Source organism: Schistocerca cancellata, chromosome 1, assembly GCF_023864275.1.
Source record: "Schistocerca cancellata isolate TAMUIC-IGC-003103 chromosome 1, iqSchCanc2.1, whole genome shotgun sequence".
In the NCBI taxonomy this organism is placed as follows: domain Eukaryota; kingdom Metazoa; phylum Arthropoda; class Insecta; order Orthoptera; family Acrididae; genus Schistocerca; species Schistocerca cancellata.
The window spans coordinates 1274553841-1274580850 of NC_064626.1; the positions used below are offsets into that span (position 1 = coordinate 1274553841).

At 40.7% G+C, this 27010-nt stretch overlaps 1 protein-coding gene across 2 annotated transcripts in view; it reads left to right on the forward strand.

Moving 5' to 3' along the window:
• Window positions 1–27010, forward strand: part of LOC126095047 (BMP-2-inducible protein kinase) — a 258480-nt gene that overhangs the window by 122539 nt on the left and 108931 nt on the right. For both annotated transcript variants that reach the window (XM_049909726.1, XM_049909735.1), the window contains exons 10-11: window positions 7003–7225; window positions 11648–11804. In XM_049909726.1, the coding sequence (XP_049765683.1) occupies window positions 7003–7225; window positions 11648–11804 (380 nt within the window). The remainder of the gene's footprint in view (window positions 1–7002; window positions 7226–11647; window positions 11805–27010) is intronic.

Sequence of the window (27010 nt, forward strand, 5' to 3'; positions counted from 1 at the left end):
GTCTGGCCATCCTATGTATTCTGAGCTCTTTAACAACTTTCAGAGCCTCACTCTGCAACATGGGTCCAGACAAAGGTAAGTTTTTTGCCCGCGCACTTGAGAATCATTCCCACACTATTTCGTTAATTTCTTCATTTCCGGTCTTCTTCGCCTTTCTTTTCATCTACCTGTTCCCTTTCACCCATTCGTCCCAAACCTTATCCTTGTTCCTTAAAAGTCTCATAAATTTGTATTTTACCACATTTGAAACGCAACATAACTTCCCTCGGTTACACTAATCTTTTCGTTAACTGTTAATAACACGTACCGTTTGTTCAACATCGTGTTACTGTATCTCTTTAATGTGATACCAGTCAAACGAAACTGGCAGAAAATAATTACCTTGCCGGGTAAAACCATTGTTAAATGGAACAATACCTACCTCTTTTGCTGCACGCATTGTAGCAGTGTGTTCGTGTATGCGTAACAATGTTCCTGTATGCGCCAGCGTGTGTCAGTAATGAGGAAAACGAGAAAGCTGACAAACAGAGAGCTGATGAACGAACAGTTTCCTTGATGTACTGACACTGTACTTGTTGTTGCACAGAGCAGGGTCATTTTAGGTCCACACCACAGTGCCGCATTGTGCTGGACCTCTTTTCTTGGTTTTGCGCTGCTTAACAGAGGTGTTTAAAGTAACTTCCTTGTAGAGTTGTGAGTAACTAATGAACTGTAATACAATAGTAATGTATAGGCTCTTTTCCACATTATAGAATGAATTATTAAGTATGTTCTAAAGTTTGCTTTCTGTTTCCGCATTAGGTACGTTCTGTTTTTATATAAAAAATCAGCATATAAAAGTGTACTGAATGCTTCGGGACTGAAATACTTGTACGTTTTGGGCAGATTTGCGAATTACACACGTCGATTTGAACAAGTTTTACTGTAGTATCCCATAGGTAGCTGAAATAATCAAATAAAACTTGGAGAGTTTCCGAAGTTCAAATTATATGCCTGTTGAAAACCAGAAATTGGATGGTAGCAGAAAGAAATCAGTGGGCATCACTGCAACAATTTCTGTAGTGTGTGCATTGAAGAGAAGGCTGAATGGTGGAAATATATAGAAGGGCTAAACAAAGGGAAAAAAGAACTTGAAGATAATATTACGAAAGGGAATAGGTACTGGATGAAAGTATGTTGGCAGATGTGATACTGTGAGAATAATTTTACAGAGCACTGATCATTGAAGTTGGAGTTTAGTTACTTAAATTACGTGGAGTAGATAAAATTCATCAGAATTATTAAAATCTTTGGGAGAATGAACCATAACAGATCTGTTCCACCTGATATGCAGAATAAATTTGGCCGTTAAGAAGAATGTTATTACAAATAAGGTTGGTGCTGAGAGCTGTGAGTATACTAAACCGTCAGTTTTATACATGACGGTAGTAAAACACTAACACAAATTATCTACGGACTGATTGAAGCTGACCCAGGGAAAAATGAAACTCACATGGTTCTGCAACGATGTAGGTTGCAGATTCCTTGACTTACGCTATAGGGTGGTTGGGTTTCGGGCTCCGCTAAATAGATCAGGCATCCAGCTGTGTGGCATAGCCTGGACGGCTTTTTAGATTAGAAGGTCTCGGGGAAACACAAAAAGGACTTCAGTCTCAAAGGGTGCTGGTCAAACACAGGAAGAACATAGATCTAGGAACTATCAGTTTAACAGTTGTAAATTGGTGTAGCTGTATCAGAAAGGCACCAGAGCTCCAAGTGCTAATAGAAAGCACTGATACTCAAATAGTTACAGATACTTAAAGCTAGCTAAAGCCGGAGATCAGCTGATATTTTTGTGAAGGACCTAACAGGTGTTCAGAAAGGATAGGCTAAACACAGTTGGCAGTGGCGTGTTTGTTGCTGTTAGTAGTAGTTTATATTGTAGCAAAGTTGAAGTAGATAGTCCCTGCGAGTTAGTATGGGTAGAGGTCATTCTTGACAACAGGAATAAAATAATAATTGGATCCTTTTACCAACCTCCCAACTCGGACAATACAATTGCTGAAAGGTTCAAAGAAAACTTGAGTCTAATTTCAAACACGTACACAAGTCATACAATTATACTTGGTGGTGACTTCAATTTACCTTCGATGTGTTGGTGAAAATACACGTTTAAATCCGGGGGTACACATAAACTTCGTCGGAAATTGTGCTAAATGCATTCTTTGAAAATTATTTCGAGCAATTAGTTCATGAGCCCATTCAAATAGTAAACTGTTGTGAAAACATGCTTGACTTCTTAGGAACAAATAATCCTGAAGTAATAACAAGCATCAAAATGGATAGAGGGATTAGTGAACACAGGGTTGTTGTAACAAAACTGAATATTGTAACTCCCAAATCCTCCAAAAATAAATGAGAAGTACACCTATTCAAAAAAGTAGATAAAAACTCCCTTGACCCTTTCGCGAGAGACAATCTCCACTCTTTCCAAATTAATAATGTACCAGCAAATGTAGACCATGTGTGACTCGAATTCAAATAGTATCAGCAGCAAATAACAGATTTATACCAAATAAATAACAAACAACAGAGCTGATCCCCCTCGGTACACAAAATGGCTCAGAACACTGTTGAAGAACCAACGAAAAAGGCATGCTAAATTCAAACAAACACAAAGTCTCCAAGATTGGTGATCTTTTACAGAAGCTCGAAATTTAGCGTGGACTTGAATGTGAGATGCTTATAATAATTTTCACAATGAAACTTTACCCTCGAAACCTGGCTTCAAATCTAGAGATATTCTGGTCGAATGTAAAGTATAATAGCCGCAATACACAAGCAATGCCTTCTCCGTGTGATACCAATGGAAATGCTACCGATGACAGTGTTGCTAAAGCAGAGTTCTTAAACACAGCCTTCTGCCCAGACTCTGTACCGTTTAGGTTCCTTTCAGAGTCTACTGATGCAATAGCTTCATACTTATCATATACAACCGCTCATTGATGAAAGATCTGTATCAAAAGACTGGAAAGTTGCACAGGTCGCACCAATATTCAAGAAAGGCAGTAGGAGTAGGCCACTAAATTACAGTCCCACATCATTAACGTTGCTGTACAGCATCATTTTGGAATACACGTGGTGTTGGAACATTATGAATTAACTGGAAGAGAATGGTCTATTACATACGCTCACTGCCGATTTAGAAAACATAGTTCTTGTGGAATACAACTAGCTCTTTGCTCACATGAAGTATATATGCTTTTCCATCCTATTTTGGAGTACTGCTGCATGGTGTGGGAATCTTACCATACAGGATTAATGGAGTGCATTGAGAAAGTTCAGAGAGGGGCAGCACGTTTTGGATTATCGAGAAATGGGGGGAGCGTGTCACTGATATGACACAGGATTTAGGGAGAGCATCATTAAAATAAAGGCGTGTTTCGTTGTGGTGGAATCTTCTCAAGAAATTTCAATCACCAACTTTCTCCTCCGAATGTGAAAATGTTGTGTTGATGCCAACCTACATTGGGAGAAATGATCATAATAATAAAATAAGGAACATCAGAGCTCCTGCAGAAAGATATAGGTGTTCGTTTTTTCCACTCGCTGTTAACACTTACAGCACGGTGCCCGTATGCCATACGGGCGCGGCCGCCCTGACGTTGGCGAGAATTTCTTTGGCTCCGTAAGCGCGTTTAGGGGGTCTCCGAAGCAGTTTTGTCAACTAATGTGGAGGTATTTCATTCTTCTTCCGCAAGAGGCAAGCGCTTATCGGCTATCTCATCCTGGGAGGGGTTGTGAGCACTGCAAAGACGAAGTTACCTGCAGTTCATTCACAGGTGTTTACGATTGTGAAAATATGGCGCAGCAAGTTAATGGAGGCAGAGATCTTAGATACTCTTTATGGAGATGCAGGATCTGAAATTGACTATTCTGAGAAAGAGGATTCGTACTCTCCAGACGAAAGTACAAGTGATGATTCAGGTATGTATATGTCTCAATTGTTTATAAAGTGAAGAGTCCATTACCGCATTTTGTATTGTGAATAGAGTTCATTACTTCACTTGCATTTAGTACCTTTTTGTACCAATCTTAGCATTATTTTTTCTATGTGGACAATGGTACAGACCGTCAGTCACCATCTGCGGTACCTGGTCGTGTGTGGCTCACTGAGCACAAAGAGCAAGATTGGTCGGAACCAGACGATCAGCCAGCACTGCCGGATTTCCAGGAAGTAGTCGGCGTAGCATCGCATTTTTCAGATGCCACTGAGGAGCTTCGATATTTTAATTTCTGTGATGACGACCTTATTCGGCTCATCAAAAGTGAAACGAATCGGTGCGCTGGTAACGTCATTACGGCAATGAAACGCAAACGTAGTCTGAAAATAAACTCTGTTTGGCATAAATGGTCTGCAGTAAAATTGCAAGAGATTTACTGGTCTCTCAGTATTGTTTTGCCTATGTGCGTCGTCAAATTGCTGAAAATCAGTGATTATTGGTCAACAGACCCGATTTTGCAGACAGGATTTGCGAGTAAATTTGCTACATTGTTGATGTTGCACTTGAATGACAATGTTACGCTCATTAGCAGAGGCGAAGAAAAGCACGACCTACTTCACAAAGTGAGGCCTTTGTTTGATTTCTTTGTGAATAAAAGCAAAATTAGTTTTCACCCAGGCATGAATCTGACAATAGATGAGGCAATGTGTCCCTTTCGTGGTAGAACACGCTTCAGAGCATACGTGAAAAACAAATCCAGTAAATTTGGAATAAAATTGTATGCTCTCTGCAATTCATCAACTGGTTACATAATGAAATGTGATATATATAGGTTCTGCAGGCAGTGTTGACAACAGTATCGAGGGCCTTGTAAAAAGGTTGTGTTCATAGTACTTTGGCAAAGTACATTGCATTTATATGGATAGGTAGTACACCAAACCATCTCTTTTGGACATGTTGTGGGAAAATAAAGCTCTTGGAGTGGGAACTGTAATGAAAAACAGGAAATGTTTGCGACGAATATTCAAAACACTGAAACTAAAAAAAAAAGATAGTTTTTCAGAGGAAACACTTTGGCAGTGAAGTGGAAGTCAAAACGAGATGTTTTTTGTCGTTCCACCAGTACTAGTATTCAAGTGAGGACCAAAGGTGGAATAGCAGAAATTGTAAAGCTAGACGTTATTATTGATTACAATAAGAATAAAGCTCGGGTTGACAGAGCAGATCAGTTCTCCAGCTATTATCCGTTTGCCCGAAAAACTGTGAAGTGGTGGAAAAAGCTGTTTTTCCGCTTGTTTATCGTGTCAACTGTCAACAGTTTTATTTTATATAAAGAGAAGACCAGGAAGAATGTATCCCTAGTAGACTTTATTCACAAAGGGGGGAAGAAACTGGCTGAGAAGGGCGGAAATATTTTTCAGCAACAAGCCACTTCATCCTCACAAATTGAGAGGACATTTGCAAGGCACTTTCCAGAGAAGGTCCCACCCACTGCAAACAAGGTGAATACTACTAGGTATTTCGAAGTATGTTCAGACAGGGGGTAGAAAGAGACGGGTAAGCACATCGGGAAGGAAAGTAGATGGTGGTGCAATGACTGTGGCGATGGCCTTTGCATCCCACAATGTTTCCAGGATTTTCACACAAAGGCTAACTACATCTAAACTATTAAAATACTCTAGTTTACAGGTACCTGCAGTTAGACAGTCCAGTGATATATTGCTTTAAATTTAGATATAGTAATAATGGCATTACTCGAGAGAGACAATGTAAAACTTTTTTATCGACGACATTTTTGTGTTTCGTTTTTTTAAATTATAACACCCATTTGTATTTTATATTGTAAAATAAACTCACATTCATGTAAAACTCAGACTTTTTCCTTTTAAATGATGCAAGAACCATATTTCTATCATTTTCCTGTTCTTTGCAATCTAATTTCAAACATCCATTAAATATGCCAGTTCACTGCCAAGTGCCGGGTGTAAAGAGGGTAGTGTTGAAAGTGTTAAAAATTGGAATAATAGAGAATTATTGTTAAGGTGGTTCTATGGACCCTCTGTCAGGCACTTCATTGTGATTCACAGAGTATCCATATAGATGTAGATGGTTCCGAAGAACTACAGAAACACATCAGACAATACTAAGGCGTATTATTTGTTTTGGAAGAGAGATTGAAGAAGTACACATCTATGTTTATAGAATTGGTGGATTTACAAGAAAAATCTTTTGAGAAAATTGACTAAAATACCTGGTGTGAAATTTTGAAGTTATCAGGAATGAAATACGGAGAGCGTGAGATTGTCATCAGTTTGTATAGAAAGAAGACCACGGCTCTAAGAATCGAAGGGCATGGCATGGAGGCAAGTGATGAGAAGGAAGTGAGATAGGATAACCTAACTTATCCTAAAGTTGTTCAGTCAGCAAGCAGTAAGGGAAACAGAGTAGAAATTTAGAAAACAATTAAAATTCAGAGAGAAGAAATACTTTTGAGATTTGCCAATGACATTTTAATTCTTTTGGAGATTGCAAATGACTTGGAAGATTAGTTGAATAAGAGTTCATAGCACCTTGAGAACAGGTTGTAAAGTGAACATAAGCTTTTGAAATGTGGTGCAACAGAAGAGCACTGAGTAGCTCAGATGATCTAATAACTAACGAAGATATATTGAATTGATTATTGTAAGAAATATAGCAACTTGTGAATTTTTATTTTTGTATTTCGCCCGTCTTCAGTTGGCGTAATGCATGTTTTCTTCAGTTAGCTCACTGGTATAAACATTGACTGCAGTTTGGATGGTCACTGTATTCCTTTCTATTCTCCTCATTGTTCGAAGTTTTGTGTTTATAATTGTGGCAAAAAACACATTTTCTTTGTATGTTTCACAAAAAACAGTATTGCATCTACCACATTTTACAGCAGACAAAGTGTTAATATTAAGAAATTTTCTATTGTTCAGTATTTGTAAAATATGGCGTTGCAATTCTTGCATTTTCTAAATACGACTCATGCTTTCAGGTTTTCCAGACCCATTTCGGGACGAAAGTGGTGAATCTATTGCACCTGCAACCCAGAGTCCGCAGTCAGCTGCCCCAGCGTCATTAGCATTTTCTAAGGTTGTTCCTCACAAGCTGGAGGCTGTTTCCCAGTGCATAACAACTTCCACTCCTCCCAGCTCACCAACTCTGGCTCCACCAAAAGGCCATAGACGGAACATGAGTGATACGTCAGCTTTCAATAAGTAAGTAAAAATGATATTGTGTTTAATATGTTCTGTCATCACAATCTGTAATGACACTCTAGGTGATTGGATGAATTCTCATGTTTATTTTTCCATATAGTTTCTTTGTATCTGAAACTTCTTGGCAGATTAAAACTACCAGGAAGTTACAAATCAGTGTACAGTCCTCTGCAGAGTGGGAATGTATTCTGGGAATACATTCCTAGTTAAGAGTTTGTAAAGCAATTGCATTATCAACCAGTATATATGTAAGGGCTCTTGTGGAGCATAGTTGTCATACCAGCATACTGCCATTTTTGTAATGCATGAAATGCATTTATTCACCAGGAAGAATGGCAACATAAAATGCTCGATAGATGAGCAGCTTTCAGTGAATGAACATGGACATGTATTGTAAATTTTAACGGTAACTGGGGAAATCGTTTAGCTCTAATAAATTTTGCAGCAAAGAATGATGAAGTAAGCCCTGTCTTAACTGCTTTTGCTGTCATCTAATTGGATCGGCAGTGGCTCAGTTGCAGTGTTAAGACCGTGGACTCCTTGTGCGTAACTGTGTTCACATGTGTGTACATGAGTCACTGAATTCCTCCAGACGTTATGGGAAACACTTTCCAGAATGCAGTGATGCAAGTATAAAGTATCATTTATCTTAAAATTCTTGTTCTCCTTTGCTGCCATGTTCTTGAAAAATGCCCAAATAAGAATTCCCAAACAAGTTCAGTGGTGATGAATTCGCAGTACACCACAGGGAACCATAGAAGTTAAATTTCGTGCAATACCCTTCCAAAAGGTGTTATTGTAACCTAAAGTGCAGTCGTGCATGTTCCAGTGATGCTGCTTTAGTAAATTCCTAATATGGTGCAGCATCAAATGGAAACTCTACATTATTGCTTTCCACCCATTCAATAACAGAATCCTTCCTCTATTCTGTAAATGGATTTTGTGATACTGGATTTATCATTGTGTGATATCAATCCTATCTGTTTGCTAATTCTTTGAGAATGCTCCTACCCCCCTCTTTGTACGATATCTAGCATTCATCTCAGAATGACAATCTTCACCTTCTTGTTGTCCAGTAAAATGTAAGCCAGCATTTTGCACGAACCCATCTTCGTTTCCAGTGTGGCATCTTATAACCCTTTTTGCAGAACTGGGTGGTGTTTGAATTCTACCTTGCCAGCCATTCCATTCTTGAACACTTAGCTCTATGATAATCATATTTTGTGCTGCATAAGGCATTTTTTGTTTCTGCCATCCTAACTTGCTGTAATGATTTGCGCTACACCAAATCTCATCAGTGTGATGAACACTCCATCCAGGGTTTGGCAAATGTCTTATTTCCCGCAGTAACTTGTTTCTGTATCCTGCTATTTGGTTATTTCTCATCAGCACAGGTTTTTTCTTGAACTTTCTGTATCTGAAACCCAGTTTCCAAATATAATGTGAAGGAGTTGTTCAGGAAAGTCTTCTACTTCAGTCTTTAACTTCTAACAATGCTGTAGCCACTGTTGGAAATAGCTTCCCCACGTAGAAGTCCTGGATTTTCTTTCTTGAGATTCCCTATGTAAACTCGTCCAAAGCAAATGTCTGTTGCCTGCTAGTACCCCCTTTTGGCAATAAAAGACATGAAGTTTCTGTACTTTCTTGAGAAATTCACTTGACTATTCTTTCATTAATACTGACACAGTCTAAAGTTCTCTATACTGGCTTCAATACAGACTTGCTTGTGACCCGCTCTTTTACAGTCTCGAAGTAAACACACATACCGGAAGCTACTGATCACCCTGGACTTTTGACATCTCCACAAATGATTCGTAGTTTCATACAAGTAAGAAGCCACTGATTTTATCATGAAGGCTGACCAACATAAGTACAAAACGATGACAGGCTGTACGATTTTTTCATATCTGAAGGAAGACTACAATGTAAACATAGCAACAGTGAATAATGATACGGAAGTTCTGCTCAGAGGTCCAGCAACATACTGTACTCGAGCAAAGCAAATAAATAAAACACGTGATATTAACAGTCTATGTAGATAATGTGCATAAAAATGTAACAGCTGTGAAAACCATAGAACTTGCATTTGCACTTCTCGTCTTGGTAATACACATTGCCATTAGGCGAACTACAGCAATTTACGTCCACTGTTATTAGGACAAGAGGGCTAATTGGAAAGCAATGAAATTTTGCATGTAGGTAGAGAATGTTTGTATCCTTCAACTGTGTAAGGGAAATTTTTCTCCTGATTACAATACGACATGTATGACTCACCAGATTTGACACTCGCCAAAAAAAGCTTTTCCTTCCAATATTAGTGTGTAAGACACCCCATTTCCCTCAAAAATGTAATATTCGTACACTGAATAAAAGTAGACATTTCCACAATTCCGGCAAGATGATGACACGTTGGTGTTAGCCACATGATGATGTAACTAGAATATGAGCTCGTTCATGAGGTCAGTCATTACTATAATGGATAATAGACATACTTCTCATACTTCAAAATTGTGTCAAACTGTTTCATCTGTTTTAGATGCTACAATTGACATCAGCATTCAGGTACAGAATAAAATGCTTTGAGTACTTAGAAATGGTGACCAAAACTTCTGATGTCATTTAGTTCTTTTATTAATATAGTTTCACAGTAGCATATGCTGTTAGTTGCATGTAATACATTACTGCACCACACCTCCACACCTCTGGGAATACTCTGAAAATCTCAAATTGACAAGCATCAACTTCAATATTAACTAATTGTGGGATCTGAGATGACAGCTGATCTAACTTTTGTATGAAGTTGATGCCAAGGGTGTTTATCCTTGACATTTCAAACTCTCAAATATAATAGCATTCCATTCAGTTTGAATTGGCATGTATCTGCTCGGCTGTTGACTCATAATAAGAATACATCTCATGGTGTGTTCTGTTCTCACTGACTTATTTGACAAGATTATGTCCAATACCACCTAACTTCAATCCAGGAAGTATCGGCTTCTTTAAAGTGACAGAGGAGGGTACAACTTGTTGCAATACTTGCCTATTGTAGAATGTGTCAACCAAATTCTGGCGTCTGGCACCAGAGGTCCCTTTGTCCTTCATTTAGCAAAATGGAAGAAAGGGCTCGAAGAAATATGAATGATTAGGGAAGTTGTCCAGCTGCTCACATGGAGAATTAGGTCTCAAATGTTATCGATCCTTGGACTTTCAGTGTTGATTTCACTCTCATCCTACCTTACTGTGCTCTCCGTACCCTGAGTGATTTACTTAATTCATCCTTGATGAGAATCGTAAGCTTAATTTCTTCCAAACAGTTCTTTTCTCCTTTGTCACATGACTGAACCCCTGATTTCTAAAGCTTACAGTTTTGCAACTACATATGTTGGTTGCTAAGTAGAAATTGTTCCTTCGGTAGTTTTGTGGTAGACAAATGAACATGTTTCTTGTCACCAGTTCACTATTTTAAGCCACTTTTTCTCTATTTGAATCATACCAGTCAGTTATAATTAAAGTGTAGCTGCAGCTACTGACAGAGGTCCAGCGTGGACTGTAATTATTGTGTGGTAGCAAAACTTGGTAAATAGGCTAATGCATTAATGCAGAACTGATTTACCCTGGGAAAAAAATAGTTCCTGTTTTGGCCACCAGGTGCAAATCTGGCTCTGTTAGTGCAAGGAAGGTAGTATATAAATATTTCCATATGTAATGGATTAGGAATGGGATGTGGGCAGAGGTGGACAAACAAATGAGAAAGGCATAATGTTGATTTTGTTATTAACCACCGCTTACACAGTTTGTTCAGCTTGAGCACTGGAGATACATCGATGAGATGCTGTACAACACCAGATTTGCATCAGGTGGCCAAAATTGGAACCTTCCCCCCCCCCCCCCCCCCCCCCCCCCCCCCCCAATTGTACATTGGTTCCACATTAATCCACAGCCCACACTCGACCTCCATGAGTAGCTACACTTTAATTATAACCACCTAGTACAATCCACTTGATGCAATTGCCTTTTTAATCATTGGTGTAGCGATTTTTGGGGGGCCAGCTTTTATATCTAGTTGCTTTTACAAATCTGTCCTTATTTATGTGTCAGTTATGCATTTCGGTTACTATTTGAAGAAATTTCAGTGATATTTCCTTCATTCTGGGTGCCAAATCACCTTCAAAAAGGTCATTTGTAGGCAGCTTGTCTTTTTATATTCTTGAGTTATCTGTTGGCTGTCTGACACCAGTTGTATACGTCTGAAATACAAGATTATTAAATTATTATCGATACAACCCAATGACACAAAAAACTGTGTCTCACTGTATCCTGACAAGTGTTTGCTAGTTGTCAAATGTATTTATTGGCTCTAATGTCTCTGCACATACAAACTGATGAAGTATTGCTCATTTTAGAGATCTGATATTTTTTCAGGGTATTCGCAAATGAAACAAGCCAATTTTTAGCACCTTACGAAGCATCTGTAAAGTCTCGATCCGGTTCAAACAGTCCTCCAGAAAATGGTGCCAATTCCAGAGCAGCCAACATTCCAGAGTCCCACAGGCATGTTGTCGGAGTGTCCGCTTCACATGTAAGTCAGATGGTTAATATTAATGCTGTAATATCATGTCACCAGCTTGCAAAGTGGGAATTTGTAGTGGTAATGTAACCTTTGAGCCTGAACAAACCAACATGTACAATCAATATTCACTCTTTTATTAGTGTAATGATAAACATTATTTGAATACCCCCGGAAAAAAGAAAGGAAGAAAACACTCAAAATAACTAATGAAGATGTTACAGTTAAGTTTTGATATTTAATAGCCATGACTGATTATGAAACGTTTGCAATTGCTGTTATGGGAGTTGTAATGTACACAATTTTTTGCAGTTTTGGCTTACAGTAGTTTTATATTTAAGTCTCTCAGGCTTTGGTCAGATTCCCCCCCCCCCCCCCCCCCCCCACATGGTTAATTTCTCCATGTATCGGGACTACTTTCATCTATGTTATGAAGTGAATTATGTCTGTCTGTTTTTATCCATGCTGCTTCCTTATTCAGTATTTCCCTTCTGCAGGTAAAGTTCACATTTTAGTTTAATGTTTCTCTCTTGTCATGCCCATTGACAGATGATATTTGACTTAAGTTTCTGACAATTTTAGTTTCTTATGAGTTTACCAAAAATTGGGAACAGGCTTGTGCTGATATTTCATGGCGGAGGACAGTTATTCATTTGTATTAGTGTCGACAAAATGCTTGACAGTAGACTGTGGTTCATGAAAAGAGCTACCTAGCAGTTAGTGAAATTATAACTTAGCTGTAGCATATGTGCTCATTCCCGTTCACATCAGGCAGAGGTAAGATGATGATTTGAGAGAGGCTTCCCCACTCCCTTTTACTCTGTAAAATGACTGCATAACAGACAATTTGTATGGAAAATCTAGACACTGTTACTGATGTGGATTAAGTATAATGGAATTTTTATAGAAATTACCCAAATATTTGGTGATGGTGTTGTTGCCATTGTTAATGTAATGGTATGTTTTTGTGGTTAATTAACATAATCAAAATTAACATTTCATTTTTATTTTCACAGTATTTGACATTTTTTGATGCCAATGTATTAAAAGGTATGAAGAAAGTGATACAGCAATTAAGTCTTGTAGTACAAGGTACTATAAATATTTGCTCCTTCTGTTGCATAATGAGCAAGGTTTGCCAAGATGTTCACTATTGTAAAAATAAAGTCTATTACAGAATACTTCGGAATTAAGAAATAGATGTAAATGAATGCCATCCGTCCAAGAGTCTGTAAGTGCGTATTATTGAAAGCACATCCAGTGGTGTGTAAATGTGAGCAGTGTGTGTTGGAACAATAAGGGTGTTTTAAAAATAATTTGTTTTCTGGTGTAATTACAATAATTTCAATGCAAAATTGCTGGTTGTCAGAGTGGCTTCTTCTGTGCTTGGAGTAGACGTCAGTGTCTGTCTTTTAATCTGAAAGTGGTCGGTGACAGCTCAAACAGCTAGAAAATAAGTTATTTTGACAATAAGCCTTTAAACAGTCATTGGCTTGTCTAGTGTTATGGAAATGTTATCCTTTCTAGTTAAGACGTGTCATACTGTTGAAATGCTTCACTGGGAAGAACTGGAAGAAAAAAATGCTCCTATCCACAGTGCTTTGATAATTGCAGTTCAGAACAGAAAAAAGAAGAGGATGTGTTTCCTAAACTGATCTCATAAAAAATCTCAATCTGAACACCGTCGAGCATCTTGAGTAAATTACAGCTATTGAAGCATGATACAGTTGGTGTAAACTGACGATGTATTACTCATAAATATTTTAGTCACAAGACAGTCACATTTTATGACCAGTTTCAGCCGTCCATACCAGCCATTGACAGATTAAACCCTCAGCAATGTGCTGTAGTGTCTGTTTTTAAACTAGTTGATTCCTTTGCATTTTTTGTCACCTGTAATGCTACACTCACAAGGGATGATGATATCGATTTTATGATTAAAAAAATCATATAAAAACTAGTGGAAAAGTGAACCAAAACAAACTGACACAAAAAAGTTTGTTATAAAGTGTCTAAATTTGAGTACTGACTATGTTTATATTTCCAAGACGACTGAGGGGCAGTGATAATGCAATTATATTCCCCAATTATAGGTTCCCTGATTGATGCTCCTCTATAAGTACAGGACTTAATGAGTTACCAGTTATTGTGAAGACTACTATTTCCTTTAAAATGAAAGCTTTTGTGAGAAGGAACATGCATTCTTGTACAGATGTCCACCTGCAAAGACAAATTGATAGTAAACTGTCATCAGTGCCTAGCCATCAACCTGACCTCATATAGTGATTCTTCCCAACCTTGCTGCAAGACCCAGTTTGATTGGACACAAAAAAGTTACACATTCATTAGTCTACTGTTTTTCTATTGATAGGAATCTTTAACATGTAGGGTGCGGGTGATGTAATATTATGATGCTTATAGGAAATGGGAATGTGCAGCAGACTTAATATTATGTCACGTCAGTTATGATATAGTATTGAATATTGTTTCGTAGGCATTTTCTGACTTTCGACATTGAACTTTTCTGTGTTTCGTGTGATTTGTGTTGATTTTGTGTTCAAAATGTGCAGTGAAGAGGAGGAATGACTGGAGCAAATGATTTACAAAGTCCTTGACAAGTCTGCAGATGACAACTAAATATTTGATGACAATTCAGTTCACATGTTTATCATAATATTTTTGCAGATTGTGTTGTGAAGGATTTCCCTGCAGGTAAATCATGATATCAGTCCCAGCATATGTTTCCAGTGAGTGCAATGTTGGGTTAGCTATATCTCCATGTTTCAGCTTCTATAACAGAGTATTCCACCATGAACACTAAATTTTGCTTTGTTCTTGTTTTGTTCATTTCTTTAAAAGTAAATTGGCCGTAAGAGAATTTTAAACAGAAATATCATGTTTGCTAATGGAGTTTGTATTTGAACACCAGAACTATTGCCAAAATTCTTATATTTAAAGTAAAAAGTCCAATAAATTTAAAAAAAGTTTTGAAATTTCTACTATGTATTTGTGTACTTCCAAGAAACCCTGTATTTTAGCCAGTCCACAGGTAATGAGAGTATGTACAAGACAAGCACTATAAGTTTTTAAGTAGTACCCAAGGAGAGCAGCCAGCCCATACTTCTTTAACTGGGCTTAGAGGGGAACACGAGATTTGAGCAGTGATTAAGTACTCCATAAAGAAAAGTATGAAAGCAAAGGACATTTATGCCGTTTTCCAAAATACCCTGGGGGACTCTGCTCCTTCATATTTAACTGTTGCCAAGTGGACAAATGAATTTAAATTTGGTTGGGAGAGCTTAGATGAAGATCAGCACAGTGGTTGGCCAAGGTGTGTCTCTACTCCAGAAATCATTGCGAAAGTGCACAAAATAGTCATGGAGGATTGAAAGTGCATGAAATTGCTCACACTATCCAGATGCTAGATGTCACTGTTAATGAATGCTAGGTCCATTATCAGTTGTGTATATAAGTGTGCCTGTGGTGAAGCATTACAGTATGATGATTTCAATGGGGCACAGCCTGGCAAAGAACAGTAGTTACAGCATGACTGATGACCTGGATGAAATAAGAGTCACAACTACACACACAGATGTGAGTTTTGTGGAGGTTCTTCAGTGCTATTACCAGCCCTGGGTTAATACTGCTGTGAGCCTTGTTAAGCTGAGTTGAGGAGGCTGCTGGTGAGTTAAATGAAATCTCATATGAGTGTTGTGCATGTTGCTGCAGTAGAGGACTGGGGATACGCTGGACATGGTCTACATCTGAATCGGTATTGTAATTGTAAACTGTCGAAGCTGCATTGGTAAAGTACCGGAACTTCAAGCGCTGATAGAAAGCACCGAAGCTGAAATCGTTATAGGTACAGAAAGCTGGCTGAAGCTAGAGATAAATTCTTCCGAAATTTTTACAAAGGCACAGACGGTGTTTAGAAAGGATAGATTGCATGCGACCGGTGGTGGCGTATTTGTCGCTGTTAGTAGTAGCATATCCTGTAGTGAAATAGAAGTGGATAGTTCCTGTGAATTATTATGGGTGGAGGTTACATTCAACAACCGAGCTAGGTTAATAATTGGCTCCTTTTACCGACCTCCCGACTCAGCAGCATTAGTGGCAGAACAACTGAGAGAAAATTTGGAATACATCTCACATAAATTTTCTCAGCATGTTATAGTCTTAGGTGGAGATTTCAATTTACCAGATATAGACTGGGACACTCAGATGTTTAGGACGGGTGGTAGGGACAGAGCATCGAGTGACATTACACTGAGTGCACTATCCGAAAATTACCTTGAGCAATTAAACAGAGAACCGACTCGTGGAGATAACGTCTTGGACCTACTGATAACAAACAGACCCGAACTTTTTGACTCTGTAAGCGCAGAACAGGGAATCAGTGATCATAAGGCCGTTGCAGCATCCCTGAATATGGAAGTAAATAGGAATATAAAAAAAGGGAGGAAAGTTTATCTGTTTAGCAAGAGTAATAGAAGGCAGATTTCAGACTACCTAACAGATCAAAACGAAAATTTCTGTTCCGACACTGACAATGTTGAGTGTTTATGGAAAAAGTTCAAGGCAGTCGTAAAATGCGTTTTAGACAGGTACGTGCCGAGTAAAACGGTCAGGGACGGGAAAAACCCACCGTGGTACAACAACAAAGTTAGGAAACTACTGCAAAAGCAAAGAGAGCTTCACTCCAAGTTTAAACGCAGCCAAAACCTCTCAGAAAAACAGAAGCTAAACGATGTCAAAGTTAGCGTAAGGAGGGCTATGCGTGAAGCGTTCAGTGAATTCGAAAGTAAAATTCTATGTACCGACTTGACAGAAAATCCTAGGAAGTTCTGGTCTTACGTTAAATCAGTAAGTGGATTGAAACAGCATATCCAGACACTCCGGGATGAGGAAGGCATTGAAACAGAGGATGACACGCGTAAAGCTGAAATACTAAACACCTTTTTCCAAAGCTGTTTCACAGTGGAAGACCGCACTGCAGTTCCTTCTCTAAATCCTCACACAAACGAAAAAATGGCTGACATCGAAATAAGTGTCCAAGGAATAGAAAAGCAACTGAAATCACTCAACAGAAGAAAGTCCACTGGACCTGACGGGATACCAATTCGATTCTACACAGAGTACGCGAAAGAACTTGCCCCCCTTCTAACAGCCGTGTACCGCAAGTCTCTAGATGAACGGAAGGTTCCAAATGATTGGAAAAGAGCACAGGTAGTCCCAGTCTTCAAGAAGGGTCGTCGAGCAGAAGTGCAAAACTATAGACCTATATCTCTGACGTCGATCTGTTGTAGAATTTTAGAACATGTTTTTTGCTCGAGTATCATGTCATTTTTGGAAACCCAGAATCTACTATGTAGGAATTAACATGGAGCGATCGTGTGAGACCCAACTCGCTTTATTTGTTCATGAGACCCAGAAAATATTAGATACAGGCTCCCAGGTAGATGCTATTTTCCTTGACTTCCGAAAGGCGTTCGATGCAGTTCCGCACTGTCGCCTGATAAGCAAGGTAAGAGCCTACGGAATATCAGACCAGCTGTGTGGCTGGATTGAAGAGTTTTTAGCAAACAGAACACAGCATGTTGTTATCAACGGAGAGACGTCTACAGACATTAAAGTAACGTCTGGCGTGCCACAAGGGATTGTTATGGGACCATTGCTTTTCACAATATATATAAATGACCTAGTAGATAGTGTCGGAAGTTCCATGCGGCTTTTCGCGGATGATGCTGTAGTATACAGAGAAGTTGCAGCATTAGAAAATTGTAGGGAAATGCAGGAAGATCTGCAGCGGATAGGCACTTGGTGCAGGGAGTGGGAACTGACCCTTAACATAGACAAATGTAATGTATTGCGAATACATAGAAAGAAGGATCCTTTATTGTATGATTATATGATAGCGGAACAAACACTGGTAGCAGTTACTTCTGTAAAATATCTGGGAGTATGCGTGTGGAACGATTTGAAGTGGAATGATCATATAAAATTAATTGTTGGTAAGGCGGGTAGCAGATTGAGATTCATTGGGAGAGTCCTTAGAAAATGTAGTCCATCAACAAAGGAGGTGGCTTACAAAACACTTGTTCGACCTATACTTGAGTATTGCGCATCAGTGTGGAATCCGTACCAGATCGGGTTGACGGAGGAGATAAAGAAGATCCAAAGAAGAGCGGCGCGTTTCGTCACGGGTTATTTGGTAACCATGATAGCGTTACGGAGATGTTTAACAAACTCAAGTGGCAGACTGAAAGAGAGGCGCACTGCATCGCGGTGTTGCTTGCTCGCCAGGTTTCGAGAGGGTGCGTTTCTGGATGAGGTATCAAATATATTGCTTCCCCCTACTTATACCTCCCGAGGAGATCACGAATGTAAAATTAGAGAGATTAGAGCGCGCACGGAGGCTTTCAGACAGTCGTTCTTCCCGCGAACCATACGCGACTGGAACAGGAAAGGGAGGTAATGACAATGGCACGTAAAGTGCCCTCCGCCACACACCGTTGGGTGGCTTGCGGAGTATAAATGTAGATGTAGATGTAGATGGAAAGATAGGTTGGCTGAGCTTCTTTCTGAAAATGATTTGGGGGAGGGGGGGCAACATCATGCAAAGCACTGTGGTTACGGGTGTCGGAGAGATACCTTTATTAAGTTAGAATTAGGATTCAGACGGTATTTCATCAAAATATTAGAGATTTCAGTCTTTCTCGGCGTATTCCACTGATTAATTCTTCTCGGGTTACCAGTCGAGTGGTGGCGTCGTCTTGTCACGACAAGACGACGCCACTACTTAGTTGATAACCTGAGAAGAATTCATCAAAATATTAGAGGGAGCTTCATGTCTGAAAAATTTAGAAAGCTCTGAAAAGATCGACATCTTGTGCCTATCTTAGCCCCACATAACAACAGGAATAGAAAAGTTAAGCATAACCCACCATGATTTAACAACTAAGTTTGAAAATGCTGAGAAAGCAAAGACAGTTGCATTTCATTTCAAAAGAGAATGCCCAAATGACGACAGACAAAGGTTAGTAAAGATTCTTGTGTCTGTGAAAAGATCTAAACCATATAACTTCCACTGTTCTACCTTGGCAAAAGATCTGGCTGGTAACCTTAGAAATCCTATGCAGAATTACTAAGTAGGTCTAAGCCTTCCATCTAGTCACTTGTTGACCAGTCCAGTGTGCCATTAGAAGATAGCAAAATGAAAGCCGAAGTTTTAAATTTTGCATTTAAGATATATAATTCACGCAGGAGAATTGTAAACACATATCTTTGTTTTGACAGTTGCACTGAATCCCATTTGGACAACGTAATGATAAGGATCCCTGGCATAAAGAAACAACTTAAGAGTTGAAAACAAATAAGTCGCCAGTCTGGCTGGAAACCCAATTCAGTTTTACAAAGAATACTCTGCAGCATTGGTCCAAAAAAACTCAGGACTATGAGTTAGCACTGTTTTAGAGAGAATCGCATGTTTTAATCTCAGCTTGTCCATTTCTCACACGACATAATGTGAATTATGGATGAAGGACTACAGGGAGAATTCTGTATTTCTAGACTTCTGAAAAGCATTTGACACAGTGCCCCGGAGCAAACTTCTAATGAAGGTGTGAACATATGGAATAGGTTCACAGGTATGCAAGTGGCTCGAAGACTTTTTAATTATAGAACCCCGTCAATGTTGTCCTCTATGGTGAGTGTTCATCAGAGACAAGATTATCATCAGGAATACCCCAGGGAATGTGATAGGACTGCTATTATTTTTCATGAGGCCTATTCAGAAAATTCTGAAACTTTGTCCACAAAATTTTTCTACACTTAACCTTCCTCACAGGTGTCGTAACATGTCCCAACAGTACCATTGATTAACAATTTGTCTCTGTGGCAAGAATTTATGATGAACTAATCCTTCAAAGTCAAAGAAAACTATCAGCGTGGCTTTGACATTTGACATGACCTGATGAGCTTTTTTTTGTCTTGGAGAACCTTTCCCGACCCATTGTGAAAATTGAACTTTGATCTCAGCATCGTAACAATAGTCCCACGACCCATCATCACTTATGATTCTCTTTAGGAATGTCTCGTTCTCATTTGCATGATCCAAAAGCTCTTCACAGATTGTGAGGCGAAGGTCTACTGTTCTTAATTCATGAGCTGTGGGATGAACTTGGTGGCAACACAACGCAGTTCAAAATGCTGTGTCAGGATTTCATGACATGATCCAAGTGAAATGTTACATTGTTGTGCAATCTCTCAAAGAGTCAGTCTTCGATTGGCACACACAATTTCGTTGATGTTCCCGACATGAGTTTCATTGGTAGATGTCGAAAGACGTCTTGAATGAAGGTCGTATTTAGTTTTCGTCCAGCCTTTTTTAAACCATGTGAACCATTTGTAACACTGAGTACGGCTTCAGCACTCATCACTGTAGGCTTCCTGCATCATTTGGTGTGTCTGTGTAAAGGTTTACTTGAGTCTAAAGCAAAATTTAATGCAGATGCATTGCTCCTTTAACTCCCCCATCTCAAAATTTGCAACCTGTCCGACTCGGCACTCTACTTAATACAGCACTGAACAATAACTAACAGACATACAACAGTGAAACTTCGCTGTTACACATTAAACACAGGCATGTGCAGGCATGCCAACCGCATTTCACTCCAACTCACTATTGGTGCAAAGTATGAATGTTCCAGAATTTTTTTGACTAGGTCTCACATATACATAACTTATGTGGTGGACAGGTTGGGCAGCAGCCTGAGAGGTTGTTTACTGATGATGCTGTGGTGTGTAGGAAGGTGTTGAAGTTTGTTAACTGTAGGGTAATACAAGGTGATTCAGAAAAAAATCTCTTGTTCATGTGATGAGGGGCAACTAGCTCTAAATGTAGAATAACACGAATTAATATGAATATGTTAGTTAAACAAACCTGTAATTTTAGGGTCAGCATTAGTGATGTCCATCAGAGGACGCATCAGACGGGACAGATACCACCCAAATATAGGCTGAGGTGACAAAAGTCATGTGATAGCAATGTGCACGTATACAGATGGCGGTAGTGTTATGCACCTAAGATAAAAAGAGTAGAGCATTGGCAAGCTGTCATTTGTACTCAGATGAATCGTGAAAAGGTGTCTGACATTATTAATGGCCATCGACGGGGATTAAAAGGCTTTGAATATGGAACGATAGTTGTAGCTAGATGCGTGGGACATTCCATTTCGGATATTGTTAGGGAATTCAATATTCCAAGATTGACAGTGTCAAGAGAGTGCCTAGAACATCAAATCTCAGGCATTACCTCGCACTCCAGATGTAGTAGTGGCCAATGACCTTCTCTTAAATACTGAGAGCAGCGGCGTTTGTGTAGAGTTGTCAGTGCTGACAGACAATAAAATACTGTTTGAAATAACCACAGAAATCATTGTGGGATGTACAATGAATGTACACATTAGGATAGCATGTTGAAATTTGACATTAGTGGGCTACAGCAGCAGCCAGCCAATCTGAGTGCACCTGGCTAATGCAAGTATGCCTGCAGCACCTCTCATGGGATTGTGACCATATCGGATGGACCCTAGACAACTGGAAAACCTCGCCCTGGTCAGATGAGTCCCCGTTTCAGTTAGTAAGAGCTGACAGTAGGGTTAAAGTATGATCAAACCCCACAAAGCCATGGACCCTGGTTGTCCACAAGGTACTGTGCAAGCTGGTGGTGACTCCGTAATGGTGTGGGCTGTATTCACATGGAATTGATTGGGTCTTCAGTTATGTTTGGCTACTTGCAGCCATTCATGGACTTCATATTACCAAGTAACGATGGAATTTTTTATGCATAACAATGCACTGTGCCACTGGGCGACATTTGTTTGTGACTGGTTTAATTAACATACTGGACAAGTCTATCGAATGATTTGGCCCCTCAGATTACCCAACATGAATCTTACCGAACATTTATGGGATGTAATCGGGAGGTCAGTTCATGCACGGAGTCCTACGCTGGCTACACTTCCATAATTATGGATGGTTGTAGAGGCAGCATGGGTCAGTATTTCTGTAGGGGACTTCCAGTGACTTGGTGAGTCCATGCCACACTGAGTAGCTGCACTGTGCCAGGCAAAAAAAGGTCTGAAGTGGTATTCCATGACTTTTAACGCCTCCCTGTATACATTTCTACAAGAGTCTGATGGCTCCTTGACGTTTGTCTTAGTGCGGATGCACTAATATCATCCGAACTCATATGGGGATCAATAATTTGCAAGTAAGGGGTTAATGGACGAGGGGCACTGCATTGCAGCATGCAGGGAGTAGTAAATTTCAGTCGGTCAGGGGCCAGTTGCCAAATGACCAAAGCGGTTAATGCAACTGCTCATGTGAACTATAAATTTGGGTTTGAGACGTAGCCTGGCACACATTTTCGACTTTCAGTGTTGCGTTACTACACTGCCCTGTCCAGCTGGAAGTCATGAATTCCCAACCATCCCTTCTGTTTATTTTCCCATGCTCTATTCCGGTTGCCTCATCAGGAAAAAGGGAAGGAGAGGGAAGACGAAAGGATTTGGGTTTTAAGGGAGAGGGTAAGGAGTCATTCCAATCCCGGGAGGGGAAAGACTTACCTTAGGGGGGAAAAAAAGGACAGGTATACACTCGCGCGCGCGCGCGCACATATCCATCCGCATATACACAGACACAAGCAGACATTTGTAAAGGCAAAGAGTTTGGGCAGAGATGTCAGTCGGGGCGGAAGTACAGAGGCAAAGATGATGTTGAAAGACAGGTGAGTTATGAGCGGCGGCAAATTGAAGTTAGAAATTAGCGGAGATTGAGGCCTGGCGGACAGCGAGAAGAGAGGATATGCTGAAGGGCAAGTTCTCATCTCCTGAGTTCTGACAGGTTGGTGTTAATGGGAAGTATCCAGATAACCCGGACGGTGTAACACTGTGCCAAGATGTGCTGGCCGTGCACCAAGGCATGTTTAGCCACAGGGTGATCCTCATTACCAACAAACACTGTCTGCCTGTGTCCATTCATGCGAATGGACAGTTTGTTACTGGTCATTCCCACATAGAACGCTTCACAGTGTAGGCAGGTCAGTTGGTAAATCACGTGGGTGCTTTCACACGTGGCTCTGCCTTTGATCGTGTACATCTTCCGGGTTACAGGACTGGAATAGGTGGTGGTGGGAGGGTGCATGGGACAGGTTTTACACCGGGGGCGGTTACAGGGGCAGGAGCCAGAGGGTAGGGAAGGTGGTTTGGGGATTTCATAGGGATGAACTAAGAGGTTACGAAGGTTAGGTGGACGGCGGAAAGACACTCTTGGTGGAGTGGGTAGGATTTCATGAAGGATGGATCTCATTTCAGGGCAGGAGTTGAGGAAGTCGTATCCCTGCTGGAGAGCCACATTCAGAATCTGATCCAGTCCCGGAAAGTATCCTTTCACAAGTGGGGCACTTTTGGGGTTCTTCTGTGGAAGGTTCAGAGTTTGAGGAGATGAGGAAGACCCTTCACAACCTTTCCAGCAAACCTCAACCTCCTCTCATTGCACACAAACCCAGTCTCTCCCATCTACTCAATCTCCCACTTCCAGCTCCACTCCCTCCAAAACCTCAAAATTCCAATCAACACAATCTGGAACCACAACACCCCAATTCAGTAGTTAACCTTTCTTCCAAACCTCTCTCCCAATCCGAAACCTCTGTCCTATCCAAAGGCCTCACCTTCAGCCCCACTCCCAGATTTAACCAAACAGCCCTCGTCAAAGATTTACTGTCCTACACCCGTACTCTCTGCTGGAAATATCACTTTGCCACGAAGAAAAATGATCCTAATCCTACTCCTAATGATTCAACTCCCCAAGACACTATCCAAATTGAACCATGCCTGGAACAGTTCCGTCCTCCGTCACAGCGGGACCCACCTCCTCTTCCTCAAAATCACCCTCTCCTAACCTTCCAGGAATTTCTGACTTCCAGCCTTGCTTCTCAATCCTTCTTAAAAAAACCTTAATCCTATTCCCAACATCACCACTGCTGAAGCCCAGACTACCCGTGATCTGAAGGCTGACCAATCCATCGTCATTCTTCCGGCGGACAAGGGTTCCACGACTGTGGTACTTGATCGTCGGGAGTATGTGGCTGAGGGACTGCGTCAGCTTTCAGACAACACTACTTACAAAGTTTGCCAAGGTAATCCCATTCCTGATGTCCAGGTGGAGCTTCAAGGAATCCTCAGAACCTTAGGCCCCCTACAAAACCTTTCACCTGACTCCATCAACCTCCTGACCCTACCAACACCCCGCACCCCTACCTTCTACCTTCTTCCCAAAATTCACAAACCCAATCATCCCGGCCGTCCCATTGTAGCTGGTTACCAAGCTCCCACAGAACGCATCTCTGCCTACGTAGATCAACACCTTCAACCCATTACATGTAGTCTCCCATCCTTCATCAAAGACACCAACCACTTTCTCGAACGCCTGGAATCCCTACCCAGTCTGTTACCCCCGGAAACCATCCTTGTAACCATTGATGCCACTTCCTTATACACAAATATTCCGCATGTCCAGGGCCTCGCTGCGATGGAGCACTTCCTTTCACGCCGATCACCTGCCACCCTACCTAAAACCTCTTTCCTCATTACCTTAGCCAGCTTCATCCTGACCCACAACTTCTTCACTTTTGAAGGCCAGACATACCAACAATTAAAGGGAACAGCCATGGGTACCAGGATGGCCCCCTCGTACGCCAACCTATTCATGGGTCGCTTAGAGGAAGCCTTCTTGGTTACCCAGGCCTGCCAACCCAAAGTTTAGTACAGATTTATTGATGACATTTTCATGATCTGGACTCACGGTGAAGAAGAACTCCAGAATTTTCTCTCCAACCTCAACTCCTTTGGTTCCATCAGATTCACCTGGTCCTACTCTAAATCCCATGCCACTTTCCTTGACGTTGACCTCCACCTGTCCAATGGCCAGCTTCACATGTCCGTCCACATCAAACCCACCAACAAGCAACAGTACCTCCATTATGACAGCTGCCACCCATTCCACATCAAACGGTCCCTTCCCTACAGCCTAGGTCTTCGTGCCAAACGAATCTGCTCCAGTCCGGAATCATTGAACCATTACACCAACAACCTGACAACAGCTTTTGCATCCCGTAACTACCCTCCCGACCTGGTACAGAAGCAAATAACCAGAGCCACTTCCTCATCTCCTCAAACCCGGAACCTTCCACAGAACCACCCCAAAAGTGCCCCACTTGTGACAGGATACTTTCCGGGACTGGATCAGATTCTGAATGTGGCTCTCCAGCAGGGATACGACTTCCTCAACTCCTGCCCTGAAATGAGATCCATCCTTCATGAAATCCTACCCACTCCACCAAGAGTGTCTTTCCGCCGTCCACCTAACCTTCGTAACCTCTTAGTTCATCCCTATGAAATCCCCAAACCACCTTCCCTACCCTCTGGCTCCTGCCCCTGTAACCGCCCCCGGTGTAAAACCTGTCCCATGCACCCTCCCACCACCACCTATTCCAGTCCTGTAACCCGGAAGATGTACACGATCAAAGGCAGAGCCACGTGTGAAAGCACCCACGTGATTTACCAACTGACCTGCCTACACTGTGAAGCGTTCTATGTGGGAATGACCAGTAACAAACTGTCCATTCGCATGAATGGACACAGGCAGACAGTGTTTGTTGGTAATGAGGATCACCCTGTGGCTAAACATGCCTTGGTGCACGGCCAGCACATCTTGGCACGGTGTTACACCGTCCGGGTTATCTGGATACTTCCCACTAACACCAACCTGTCAGAACTCAGGAGATGGGAACTTGCCCTTCAGCATATCCTCTCTTCTCGCTGTCCGCCAGGCCTCAATCTCCGCTAATTTCTAACTTCAATTTGCCGCCGCTCATAACTCACCTGTCTTTCAACATCATCTTTGCCTCTGTACTTCCGCCCCGACTGACATCTCTGCCCAAACTCTTTGCCTTTACAAATGTCTGCTTGTGTCTGTGTATATGCGGATGGATATGTGTGTGTGTGTGCGCGAGTGTATACCTGTCCTTATGTATATATATAGTTATAATAGAAGGAAACATTCCACGAAGGAAAAATATACCTAAAAACAAAGATGATGTGACTTACCAAATGAAAGTGCTGGCAGATCGACAGACACACAAACGAATACAAACATAAACACAAAATTCAAGCTTTCGCAACAAACTGTTGCCTCATCAGGAAAGAGGGAAGGAGAGGGTAAGACGAAAGGATGTGGGTTTTAAGGGAGAGGGTAAGGAGTCATTCCAGTCCCGGGAGCGGAAAGACTTACCTTAGGGGGAAAAAAGGACGGGTATACACTCGCGCGCGCACACACACACACACATATCCATCCACACATATACAGACACAAGCAGACATATTTTATATATATATAAATTTTGAACTGCTTATGAGGAATTTGGTTTCCTTAATATGCAATCTGTCAGACAACAGCAAACAATTAATAACCTGTGGTGGCTTCAGTGTAGATTTTCTAAGGTATTCTGATAGCAAAAATTATCTGGAAACCTTATTTGGATCCTACAACCTCATCTCAGTAATTAACTTTCCGACAAGGATGGATAAAAGCAGTAGGACAATAATTAATAATGTTTTCTTTGGAGAAACTCAAAGCAAGAAAATAACTGTTAATACAGGAACAGGGGGTCTCTCTGATCATAATGCACAGTTAGTTGACATAAATAAGATAGTGCCTTACAGTATTTATACTCCTCAGTGGAAATCAGGTAGAATAAGTAATAGCTTAGACACAAATGTTTTTAGAATAACTTACAAGAGATGACCTGGAATGAAACTTATGAGCCAAACACTTACATAAAATATAATCTGTCCCATGATAATTTGAAATCATTTTTTGAACATAGCTTTCTACATAAGCTAATCAGAAAGGACATTAAACAGCCGTACAAAAGAAAAATCTTTAGAAGGATTAAAGTTTCTTGTGAATGGGAGAAGGAACATATCTGTTGGGAAGAACCAGAAGAGGTCCTGCAGTAGTTGCACACTACAAAAACTACTAAGTTGCTAAGAAAAGTTATTAAAAAAATCAAGAAACATGCACAAGATGTGTGACACCAGTAATTTCGATAATAAGATTAAGGCTGTAATATGGAATGTGGTGAAACGAGACAGGAC